Here is a 12,384-nt window from a genome sequence, read left to right as displayed (position 1 = left end):
TTGTAGTTAAGTAATATTTTGAGAGTGATTTAGAAGCTCATAAAACTCGAGATATTTTTGTAACGTACGGTCAGACCGTTTCTTGTAGTGTGACGTGAAGCTGGTTTATGTGTTTAATAAATTTCGTAACAAATGAACGCAACTTATACAATTTCTAAGGCAATCTAAAAGGAAGGAGAAAGCAATATTCAGTATTCAATGATAAAAATACAGTTAGCCAACATTTAAATTCATTTTTACAATCTTTAAGATGAAAATATTCTGTCGAAAAATTCATCGCTACATAATTATTATAGGTATGTAGCCCGCTTGGTGTAACAGTATCACAGGCCAAACCACATGAATTGTCTCCTCGAATGTCTGAATAAACACTAGTGTAAAAACCATAAAGTCTTCTAAGGTTACACACACGTATGTAATTGATGTTGAATCATCTCTAGAAGATCATTTTCGATAAAACATCAAGCACACTCCAGCTTGATAACTGGCGATTATTGTCTATTACATAGTCTATTATTCATATCTCAATCGCTCCCAGCCATGATGTAAAGGAAGCATGGTGATAGATTCTACTTCACTGTTTTAGCTTTAAACTTGGCTCAGCTTGAATCTTAGAGAACCTCCACATTATCTATCACGACCCGCCTGATTTCCGTTCATTCCAGCGATTGATCATTAAGTTGAAAGTTCGCGTCTATAAATGATTTGTATATTGTTTCCTTGTGCTCATAGCTGAGGATCTTACAATATCTTCCCTTGGCCTTAAGGGAATATGACAGGGTAGACAGGGAATGTGGCCATAAATCATTCATGGCTTAACCCATCAACTTTTAATCATTTGTGGAAATCATTTCGTCACCTTAGCAACAATCAAGAAGAGAAAGAATAATAGGGTCCTCAAGTTTTTCAAGAAAAATATGTCCCCTCACGCCGAATTATCGCGTTGTCCAATCTCCAACCTTTCAAGATTTTTTCTGTAACTCGAGGAATCTTTGCACACGTACACCCATCTGCTCCCTGATAAACTGAATCGGTTTCTCTTGTTCCGAAGGCGTTTTCGGAATGTTAAGATGTCTTCGAACACGAGGGAACTTCATAACAATATTTTGTAGCAGACCATAAGAACTGGATGTAGCCCAATATAGTGACATAGCCTACAATACAAAAAATAGATAATCGCTGGAGTCTTCAGATTTTTTTAAACACTTTTGCGAAAAATATACCGAAATCTTTCTCCATATATCCACTGATCTTTATTGACCGTAGTGCATTGATAGAGCATCCGGCTACAGTGCACAAGCTCATAGGTTCAATTCCCGGTCGGGTCTTACCAAAGACTTCGTACTTAGTACAAAAATGGTACTCGATGTCTCTCAGCTTGATGATCAGCGTTTAAGAGATGGATCAAGGGTAAATGGAAAAATCCAAGGAGAAAGAGAGCCCCCCCCCCTACTTGACTGACCTTGACTGACCTTGAAAATAGTTTATAAATTGTCTAACAATAATGCGCGAGATTCAATACCACTGCACAATGTGGACCATCACTTATTATAACGGATAACATCTTAGTATTAAGTATTGCTACGATTAGCTGAATTTGTAAAAACTCCGATCAAAGATGGCGGATATACCTCACGCCAAGATTTTAAAATCAGGTCAGTGCTTGAATGTGAAGTTTATAAATATGGGTTTCACGAAGTGTAAATTTTGTTAAATTATTCGTGAACATAAAGTCGAAATTGACAAAATTGAAAGAATTAATCCCAATACTATCATATGCAAAGGGTTAGAACAATTCCAGCCAGTGTTGTCGTTAGGATTAAAATATGAAAAAAAGTTTCAAAAGTCAATGGAAAAAGTTGAGTATCGAGGTATTAGAAGTACATATCTGGTAAAATCATACCTGGTATGATTCATGTTAAGACTAACTAACTAGTCGTATGAGAGAGATCGTCGCCGACTGTATTTTCATGCTATTTATCGAGCCCAGGCTTCTCGGTAAACGGACGTCTATAACTATTGACTCACCGAAGGTACTTGAGTGGAGACCAAGAAAACTAAGCAGGTTAAACCACGGAAAGTGTTGGTCAAAAGTCTGGACATTGTTGATGGTGTTTGTTGTCGGAATGTGTTCAACTGAAAAATATGAGAAGATCGAGATGTTGGAGTTCAAAGTTTTTTCGTACCTAAAGACAATAAAAAAAGTGTAAAAAAGGATTGGATCGAGTTTAGGGCGGTAAATTAAATAATAAATTGGCACGCGCCTGACCGCGCGACTACGGTCGAAAAAGTGTATTCCATGATGCGAAGCTTTAGAGGGTTAAATTCGGGACCGGAACTGTATGTACCGGATTTAGTTCAGCTTTTCAGAACAATATCAATGAATACTAGCTGTAAGCATAACCTCTGTTACAATTCTTAACTTACGTTAATTGACCTGAACTTTACTGTTAAAAAAATGTTCGCGATTAAATTTGCGAGATAGTTAATAATTTAACATTTTATGATTTTAATATTGATATACTTTGATCACCAACCCAAAATTTTTATTTGTTGAGCCTATCCTATCCTGACTCATATGCACTGACATTTCTAGATTTCCAGGTTTTTTGCCAAATTGAAATAATGTTAAATATGATTTTTTAATTGCGAAAATTGCAGTCTCTTTGATATTGATATTTGATGCATGAAGAGTACAATTTCAATTTGAATTTTTTTTAAAGTGAAGGCCATTAAACCCAAGCTAATAAAAAAGAAGTCTTAGGTTATTTGGCTCAAAATCTTAAGAAAATCAAATTTGGGATAATAATAATGGGAGCAAGTCTCAAACAAGTTGGGCGTGTTATAATTGATACGTCTGGAACCTCTGAAGCAAATCAAATTCAATTTAGTTCTGTTCACTTTGTTTGATATGTTTAACCAAAACATTAAAAATTGAGGTTACGCTTAATATTGTGCTCAAAATGAGTAAATTAATAAACCAGGGGGTTAACAGTTACGTTGGGTTTATGTTCTTCGTGAAATAAAAAAGATGCACTTTTGGGTTAAATTTTATTTTTGCGATATCGATTAATACGATTTTACATTGAAATTTTTCTGCATCTTGATTGGCTGATACATAGTCCTGGAGAAAGTATTCTATCAAAAATATTGATTATTTTACCCCCTGATTCGATGGAAAGTTCTTCTGCTATATTCGAAAACTACCGAAACAAAAACATTCGAACACTTTATCGTGTTTTGTTTTGTTGAAAATTTGGAATATAGTAAAACATAAAAATTAATTTAAGCTGTCAATTTTATCTCGGTAAAATGAATGGTCTGTTTATATAAAGATTTTTGGCAAGGTAAGAAAATTACTTTCTGGGCAAGGAATGTCTCACAAATGAATCTAACAGTAATAGCTCAGAAAATGGAATGATTTAATATTACCTCCTCTTTCGCAGGAGAAAAGAACTTAGCAAAAAAAATGTGTTAAATCTAGGTTAAACTATATCTCAACCTAAAAATACTGTAAGAACAGGTAAGAATATTTTAGGATCATTTTTCCCGAAAGGTTAAAATTATCCAGATCCATGATGAAATGGAAAAACCACCGTGGAACATGTTGCATTACACCAACGCGAAAAAAACTTCTCGTGTCCTCGAGCCTTTAGATTCTGCTAGCATGCATGTTTTTTTCATAAGAATGGTGTTTTTCCATTTCATCATATGGATATTCTTAAGCTTTAGGGAAAAATCATCCTAAAAATATTCATACGGTATTTTAAGGTTAGAATACAATTTAACCTAAAGTTAACATGTAACACAAACCTGAAGTAAAAAAAATTGAATGTGCATTTTTGCGTATATTTTGAGCCTTGATGATCATTGTCAAAATGTTCTAATTGCCTAATTTCATTGATATTCTTAGTATATATTCTTAGTATATATTCTTCAATCTTCATGATAACAAAAACCTACCTCAATATTGATAAGGTTTGTCAACAATAAAACACAGGGTAACACATAGTAAGGGTCTGCTACTGACAAATTTGAAAACCATAACAAGCCTTCTATTTCAACTCCAGCAGCTGGCACGTACAACGTCGAATCTATTGCTTCGCTTTCGACACCTAAAAAAGAGGATAAATACCTTATGAGTTATATCACCAAATTATACTTTAAGTGTTTTATCATTTCGGGTTTGAAGAGGACAAATGTTCGACAAATTTTAATTACTTTGGTACGATTTTCTAAGATATTGCATGTTCTGGAGATAAAGCGTACTCATGTTGTATTATGTTTTTGAATGCCCGTGACGGATTTATCAGCACCTCATTATATGGTTGGTCTAATCAATACCGTGTTTTTCTGTGACGGAGACGGTAAGGTTCTAATTTGTCTACATCCTGACTGACTGAGGACGATGGTAAATCAGCACTTTTACAATCCTCGATTTTACGGGTCAGAAGTGCGGGTTTTCCAAATCCCTTCAGTCACTTTACCGTCCTCAAAAGTGCAAATACATAAACTCGCTAATGTGTCGCTCGAGCGAACTTGAGTGAGTGGCATGGGCTCCATTCCTAGAGGTGCCGTACCTCATCAAGCCCTCTATACAGTAACAGCTCTCTACCCATTCTCAGAGTACCACTTAGCACTTCAACAATGAAAAGGTCAATCACGGGTCTTCAGCAACCAAGTTGCGCTGGATCGGCTTCACCGCAAGTGAAGTAAGACTTGCTAAAATCCTATTTCAGGGCTATATGATTAAACAATGTAGTTTCTCAGTTACGGAAAGGGCTTATTGAGAATTGATTTTATCGGAGTTTATGATTTTTCTAAAAAAAGCAATGCATTGTGGGATTGTTCCGGGAGTATTATAATAGAAATCTCTTAGGAATTCCTCGAGGGAATTCTATTGTAATACTCCCTAAACAATCCCACAATGCATCGCTTTTTTAGAAAAATCATAAACTCCGATAAGATATATTGATTTGAATAAGCAAGACAGTTATTTCATTAATAATCACCCTTTCTAAATTTTAGTGAACGAATATGGAAAAACAACAAAGAAAAAGTGGTAACGGGACAAAACCAAAAACAAGACCAACTGAAAAAGAGCAAAACGAGCTTCGAAAACCGAAGAAATATCACGAGCAATGTTTCGACTCCGAAAATAAACCGACAGAAAAACGGATTCGATATCGGGATGATGAAGTGATTGAATATCATAAAGAGAAGAAAAAGCAACGCGACAAGAAAGACAAAAGACATAGCGCAGAAACGGAGTGTGATAATAAATCAAGACATGGGAATGAAAAGAATGAAGTTTTGGAAGAGAAGATATGCAGCAATGAGAAGAGGAATGAAACGAGGAAGAAAAGTTCGCAAGGAGGGAAAGGAAAACAAAACGAATCAACAAATGGTGAAAAAGTAAAATCCTGTAGATCAGGTTCCGAAAGATCGAAAGACGTCCGTTTGAAACGGAAACCGCGAGTCGAGGATGCGGATTACGAGAGTGTTTGTGAGAGCGAAATGAGAAGTGGCTGTAGTAAATCCCTTCGAAGGAGAGACCGAAACGAGAAGGACGATGAAGAGTCAAAATATCATCAGAGGAGGAGATCGTCCGCGCTCCAGGAAAGTGACGTGAAAGAGGATAAAAAGGAACGCAGGAAGGAACGTCTGAAATCAGATGGTGTGAAAGAAGGAGAGCGAGTGTTCCATAGGAGTGTTAGTGAAAACCAAACGGTGGAGAGCAGGAATAAACAATCAAGGAGGAGAGCGGACGAAAAATCTCATAGGAAAACATGTTCGAAAAAGACAAAAGAACGGAGAGACAAGTATGACAGATACGAAGACGCAAGGAAGTATCATTCTGATTCAGAAGTTGATCAGACAAGAACAAATATTAGCGCATGCGCTAATGACAGGAAAGCTGATTCAGCAGATAATGAAAAAGTTGTCAATATTGGGGAGCTGTATGATTATTTTTATCGCGAAGAGACGAAAGGAAGGAGAACAAGAAATGACGATGTGTCTAACAAAAGGAGAGGATCCGCCCCTAGTGAAACGCCAATAGAGGGCGGTCGGGCGGAAGACGAGAAAATCGAAGGTAAACAATCTACCATCCGTGGGAAGTTGATCAGAGTGTTGTTCAAACGAGTCAAGGATCTTTTGAAAGAGACGGAAACTTTGAGAGACGAACGAAAGGAATTCATGTCACAGATTGAAGCACTTTCGAAACAAGTGGCTGGGTTACGATTAAAAGAAGAAGAACACCTCACGACTGAGTTGAGAATCAAAGAACGATTGAATTCAATCGCCACTGGCATCCATGTTTCTGAAAAAGGTAAGCTCACATAACTTTCCCAGCTGACACAGCGTTGTTTTAACGTTCATCTAACGTTATATGGACGTTGTGAACGTTAGATAAACGTTGAAACAACGTTGTGTGCCATCTGGGTTTGTATACTTCTAAATGTTGATTTTAAATGTTGATCCCAAAGAGTATTAGTAACACACTACAAACATCATGCTCCACTTTAAGAAATAAGAGAACTTAAAGGACTTAAAGTGCTTCCAACGAATGACCACCTAAACATTCTTCGATTCTGACAAATTGTCTGGTGAACTGGTGGTATAGTTATCTTATAAACACCATCAGCATTTTGATAGATGTCTGCCCCCAGGGAAAAGTAATGGGTTTGCGAGGTATGCCCGAGCCAAAGTTCGATAATAGACCCTGTCAGAGAATTCTGCATCTCTTTTTTTAATCCTCTTTACGTCCCTTTGGGAGACTTTTTTCCCAATAACCAACTAGAATTTTCAAATTGAGTCCAAATTACGAGAATTTATGACCCTTTGAAAGCGCGATTTTTTTCTTCGTTATTTTGAGTCTCAACTGCTGTTTCATAGTTTTTGTACACTTGTGACAGGTTTTCGAGAGTGTAAAAAGGGACCTTGAAAGCTTGCACACCAATCTTGCCTAAATATTTCCCCCGGATGTCTGAATAAGTAGATTTGACACTGCGTAAGATCTTTGCGTCTTCTTGAGAACTATTGAGAATCGTCAGATAAAGTGAAAACACTACACTTTATAATAGCCACAGTTTGTGTGGAATAAAGACCAGAGAAAGATTTCGATAATATAAACAAGCCTTCTTTATTTGCTCACTAGGAACTTCTTTTCGGGACGAGATACAAAGTATTTTGAATGACATTCAAACGAAATATGTCACTTACTGGCAAACGCACGAACAAAACTTACAACGTGTTCAATCGCAAGCTGAAGACAAGATCCAATCCCTCATGAGCAGTGTGGTGGGAAAATACATGAAAATGAATGAAATGCAGACTGACCCTTCCACAGCCCCTGTTCCAATAAATACCCAGTCGTTTACAGACTCGCACATACTCTCGGACAAACACACAAAATTCGGGTACACCGGCTTACCGAAAAATACAGAACTGAAAGATCACGGGCACTCTGGTAGACTACTTGATTCTACAGAACCTACAACGGAATATAGTTTCACTTTCAGCAACTCAAATTCAACAGGTGAAACCGTTCTGCAAAATACAAACATCCCAAATACAAATTATATGCGCTTGACAACAGATACAAACAAAGATATAGATACCTTAACAACGAGATCTATTCTGGAAAATCCACAAAACAAAGCACTAGAACAACAAGCAAACGGTTTACAAAATACAAACGACTTTCCCTTAAGGTATATGAAACCTTTATATGTTGACACGGGCTCACAGCAACAGTCTAGCTTTCCGAACACTGGCAAAAATGGGCAGAATCTATTACGGATTGCAGCACCTAAAAGTAGCATTTTAGCAGATCAAAATGTCTCAAAAGTTCAAAGTATAAATAAACAGATGGGCGAGCGAAATCCGAGACTAAATCAAGACAATATTTTACAAAAATCAGAACAGCAGCATATTGAAACCTCAAATGGTCAGGATATACAGAAAACAAAAGATGAATTGAAAGAGTTTTGGAGACACAAATTATTACAACCTAACCCTCTACAAACTATTCGTAAAGAGAGGGAGGAAAGCGATCACAAATATTCTATTGGTCAACGAAACCAATATTAAGATTGGCTTCTCTTAAAATGGGCTTTTCCAAAAATAGTCCGTGCACCCCCCTGTTGAGGATATCGGATATCCAGGGGGTTAAATATCTACAAGGGAGCGGATATTCAGGGGGTAAGCATATTTTTACGAGTGGATATCCAGGGGGTCTTTACTAATAAAGTAGGATATCCTGGGGGTTCGATACTTCCAAAAGTCAATATCCTCAACAGTGGGGGTAAAATCTTTTTCTGAAAAAGCCCAATTGGTCATCCTATTACAACAGAATAATATCTATTATGAATTAGCTATGTAATTGTTTATATGTTGCTTAAAATCGAAAGAATTTTCAAAAATGAAATTTAATATACCTGATGTGAAAAAAGCCTATAGAAGGGGAAAACTTCGACTTTCGTAACTACGTGAGTGGATTTATTCAAGGTGTAAGAAGAAGGGTACCTTTTAGGCTCGCGCAAAACCCAGTTCCCTCTTTTCCTAAAAGGGATCCTACTCATTTTTTTAAATTCCAATAAAACTAAATTTAACTAAATGTTACCCTATGCGACATTTAGAGGAAATAAGAAGCCGTGTTTGCAATTTTCTTTCAAAAGTCCTCTTCCTTTATATGTTGTTTACCACCCTTCGTAAGCCATTTTTACCCCTCTCCCCTTCTTTATGAACTTTTGGGGAGGCTGTACAGGGCTTTATCCGACTTTGAAACATTCCACTTTGATAAAAACATTGTAAACACACCGGTGTTTGGAATCCATCCGGAGATATTTCTCAGAGCGAACGATATGGTGATCCATAATGGTAGCTGTATCCATGGTAACATAAACAATTTCCAGGTGTTGATACCATTTCGTTGGTAAAAGTCTTTGGTGTAAGAGCGAAGCTATGAAAAAATAAAAACAAGGATTCTTATGATTTTGGTAGTGCGAAGAATTAAGACCTCCTTAAGCATGGTTAGACTTCGCTCCTCTCTTCCGTTTCCAAGATAATTCTTCTGCCAAAAAAAAACAAACTAGAAGACCTCCGATGATTTACCTTAAGGGAAGAAATTTTCCCGGAATTCAATTTCGCGGTTCACAACTCAAAATTCGAAAGTTTCGCAGAATTTAATTTCGCGGTTGAGAGGATTTTTTATTTAAAATATGTCCTATTTTGCCCTAAAAAGACCAATTTTATAGGTGATTCTTTTAATCATGAAAATACTTGTGTTTCGCGGAATTTAATTTGTTCCCGCGAAAATTTGTTCTCAGTTTTTTATTAAGCTTTCATCCCTTGCATTGGTTCCGCTCTTTTTCAAAGATGTTAGTGATCATTTTTGTATCGATATGAATACTTGAAACAAACCTCTTTGAAAAGTTCTGCTTGGATCTGTGTTTTCCCTTTTCCATCGCGTTGCCCTCTTGTGATAATGTTGTACCTGACTGCGTCCGTTACCTGTTAACCAGAGAAATCTGAATTGCCTTTAGGTGTAATCAGGTGTAATCCATTAGACTTTCCGTAACCCTCTGTTTTAGGATATTCATTTTTTGAGTTCCACAGTCCCCTGGATGTCTAACTTAAAAATAAACAACCCCTGGATATCTAATTTAAGGTCCTGCCACCTGGTTATCCAGATAGCATCGAACCCCCTGGATGTCCGATATCCTCAACAGGGTGGGGGGTGGGAGGGGTAGGGATTATTTCTGATCAAGCCTAATGAGCTTAAAAAGTCATTGTTGCAATAGCAACGAAATTACAACGAAACTCAGAATTCCAGATAGCCAAAGAGTCTTCGTCCTCTGTCCTTTTTTTGGGCTAGGATACGAGAAATTTTAGTAACGATATTTCATAAAATCTTACATACAATATGTCATGTTTTTTGTGTTTTTTCTTTCTCCTTAACAGAGCGTACAGTCAGTGAATTGCCATTAGATAGAAGGGCCCCCAGCGGTTTGCGTGAATGCGTTCAAATGGGCTTTTTCACTTACGTGAATGCGTGAATTGGAAGGGTATTAATTTCCATCTTTTTGTACAACCAACAGTTTGCACAATTTGACTTTTAATTCATTTTGCTAAACCATAATGACAGCATAGCAGCATATCTTGTCTTGGAATAGTACACCAAGCGTATAGTAAACAAATCTTTTCGATTAAATTACGAAAAAAACGTATTACTAATATCAACTTGCTTAATTCTCGAGTAGACTTTCGAGAGTCCGCACATTTACATTAAAAGAGTTTTTCCTAAACATTTAAAAGAAATGCCATTCATTGAAAGGTCTTAATTCATAAAAATTAATTACTGCATCCATACCTCTTTTAGCAAAGGTTTCAATAGCTCCATCTTGGCTGTCATTTTGTTTTGCTTGATTGCTAGTGGTAACGTAATAGCAGTTCGAAGCAAAATGGTAGTGCAAGCTATAGTTGCCCACCATGGAAAACCAGAATATAAATGAATCTAAAATAATAGAAAAAGATCATTTGAAAAGTCGTTAATGACTTTTAATCCGAACAGGTTAAATCTCCCCCCCCCCCTATTAAAAGGAAGGGCTTTTTTGGAAGAAAATTGGAAAAGGGTAGGGGAATTGTTTAAGAAAATCCAGGGGAAGCAAAAGGGACGGGGTTAAAAAATTTGCTTCAAAAAGGTAAGGGGGGAGGGGGTAGAAAAATTTGCTTCAAAAAGGTAAGGGGGCAGAAAAAGTCTGTGGGAAATTTTATTTTCTTCTTTTGCCACGCGACATAGTTAACGGTTTGATTGTTACATCATTAACTTTTTATTCTCTACATAAAGGAACTCATTCATTTCATTCTGTGGAAGTTTTCATTTCATTTACGAAGATAAAGTGAATAGGAGCAGCAAAAAAGTACTAACACGGGAAAAAATTTCAAGGGAGGGGGGCTAAAAAATTGCAAAGGCAATTTTTTTCAATATCAAGGAGGGGGAACCTACCAGGACACTATGATCAAAAGGAAAGTTTTAGTTAGCTGTTGATTGCTTTCACCCTTCGAACATCTTCTTTGTTATTTTTTTGAAATATTTATCCAATCGACTTGAAATTTTGCAAGTGTGCACCAAATAGAAATTGGCATCTTTGACGCCACCTCATGACTTCATCATTCTTTGAAAATACTGAAAATAGGACCCCCTCTAACTTTTTTTCACTTTCATTTTTTTGCTCTAATTTTGCGAGCCAACTCCACTCGACATGTATTTTTGGGGCAGAGTGTAAAGTCTTTGCCACCTTTTGGTATATTTCCCTTTTTTTGCCTAAACAGCCTTAGGATACTGTATCTAGTGATTGTAAAATCGGACGAGGGGTTATGCTGAAAGTGAGCATTTTAGGTAAAAAACAGACCGGTCTAGAAAATACCACCCGCTCATGTGACTAAGGCCATGGCACTTGTTAATCTTGAGATTTTAAGGGGGGCTGCGAGGCCCAAAGATGCTTCCCCTAGTAAAAAAATAGAAAGATGCTCGAAGGGTAAAAAGACTTGCTGACAAGAAAGAACTTTTTGACATAAAAATCATTTTCCTTACATTCTCCAAAATTGTTTGAGTAGAAGTAAATAGAGGGAAAGTATAATACGACGACATTCTTCTTGGTTGGTGACAATGCATTGATACTCCTCCTTTGTCGTGTGGTGAGATGAAGTGACCATGACAAGCTAAAGCCTGTAACAAGTTAACAAGGAAGGTTTGAAAAAAAACATTCACATGGTCTGCTCAAATCTTAGTTCCCAGTGTCATTCTCTCCGTATTTTTATGGTATTCATGATATGCACCACTGCAATGACTTCACAAAATTATGCAACTTTTCTGTTTTTGTTCCACCCAATACGTCACTTTTTCTATTGTTTAAGTGACATATTGGGTGGAAAATTTCAAAAGTTCTCAGAAGACTCTCCAGTGGTACATATCATGAAAAACCCAATGTTCTTGATCCTTTTCAGGATTATATTCTAATTTCACGTAGTATTTCAGGACTCAGACTGATTTTACAGCTTGATCTTACACACTGGCAAAGGAACAGGAGAAGGAAATATCTTCCATTTCTATTCTGCTAGGCTGAATATGCAAAAGCCATTTTTTGTAGATTGCAGAGCCTTAGGGAAAACAGAAATTAATACAAACCTTAGGTGAAGTGTATTTGATTGTAGAGGATAACCAACCAGTTCTTGCCAATAACAGCCTCATCTTTAATGTATTTAGTACATTTATACCTAATTTCCAAGAAGTAAAATATTGAGAGTGAGTATAGTGTGTATTATACTAGCTTTCGTCTTTAGAACATACAATGTGTCCAGAAAAAGTGGAACATATAT

At 36.7% G+C, this 12,384-nt stretch overlaps 2 protein-coding genes across 2 annotated transcripts; one reads left to right on the top strand and one right to left on the bottom strand.

Moving 5' to 3' along the window:
* Positions 1-194: 194 nt before the first annotated feature.
* On the bottom strand, positions 195-12,282 carry LOC136813673 (cytochrome c oxidase assembly protein COX18, mitochondrial-like). The gene is made up of 8 exons (XM_067070171.1): positions 12,194-12,282; positions 11,600-11,734; positions 10,376-10,519; positions 9,427-9,516; positions 8,824-8,965; positions 3,964-4,115; positions 2,029-2,136; positions 195-1,154 (listed from the first exon to the last, which is right to left on the bottom strand). Exons 1-8 carry the CDS (start codon positions 12,254-12,256, stop codon positions 963-965), a joined length of 1,026 nt encoding a protein of 341 aa, XP_066926272.1. The 5' UTR covers positions 12,257-12,282; the 3' UTR covers positions 195-962.
* LOC136813672 (transcriptional regulator ATRX homolog) lies at positions 3,230-8,436 on the top strand. Its single transcript, XM_067070170.1, has 3 exons — positions 3,230-3,347; positions 5,029-6,331; positions 7,160-8,436. Exons 2-3 carry the CDS (start codon positions 5,038-5,040, stop codon positions 8,092-8,094), a joined length of 2,229 nt encoding a protein of 742 aa, XP_066926271.1. The 5' UTR covers positions 3,230-3,347; positions 5,029-5,037; the 3' UTR covers positions 8,095-8,436.
* Positions 12,283-12,384: the final 102 nt, after the last annotated feature.

Source organism: Clytia hemisphaerica, unplaced genomic scaffold, assembly GCF_902728285.1.
Source record: "Clytia hemisphaerica strain Z4C2 unplaced genomic scaffold, Clytia hemisphaerica genome assembly, whole genome shotgun sequence".
Taxonomy (NCBI): domain Eukaryota; kingdom Metazoa; phylum Cnidaria; class Hydrozoa; order Leptothecata; family Clytiidae; genus Clytia; species Clytia hemisphaerica.
Note: the sequence above shows the minus strand (reverse complement) of the source record. Positions and strands in the feature narration are given on the sequence as shown.

Excerpts from the sequence above, each read along its gene's own strand:
- LOC136813672 (XM_067070170.1), top strand. The coding sequence starts at position 5,038 with ATGGAAAAACAACAAAGAAAAAGTGGTAACGGGACAAAACCAAAAACA. Across the intron at positions 6,332-7,159 it reads CATCCATGTTTCTGAAAAAG|GAACTTCTTTTCGGGACGAG; the intron begins GTAAGCTCACAT and ends TTTGCTCACTAG.
- LOC136813673 (XM_067070171.1), bottom strand. The coding sequence starts at position 12,256 with ATGAGGCTGTTATTGGCAAGAACTGGTTGGTTATCCTCTACAATCAAA. Across the intron at positions 9,517-10,375 it reads TGAAACCTTTGCTAAAAGAG|GTAACGGACGCAGTCAGGTA; the intron begins GTATGGATGCAG and ends TCTGGTTAACAG. Across the intron at positions 1,155-2,028 it reads TCTCCACTCAAGTACCTTCG|GCTATGTCACTATATTGGGC; the intron begins GTGAGTCAATAG and ends TTTGTATTGTAG.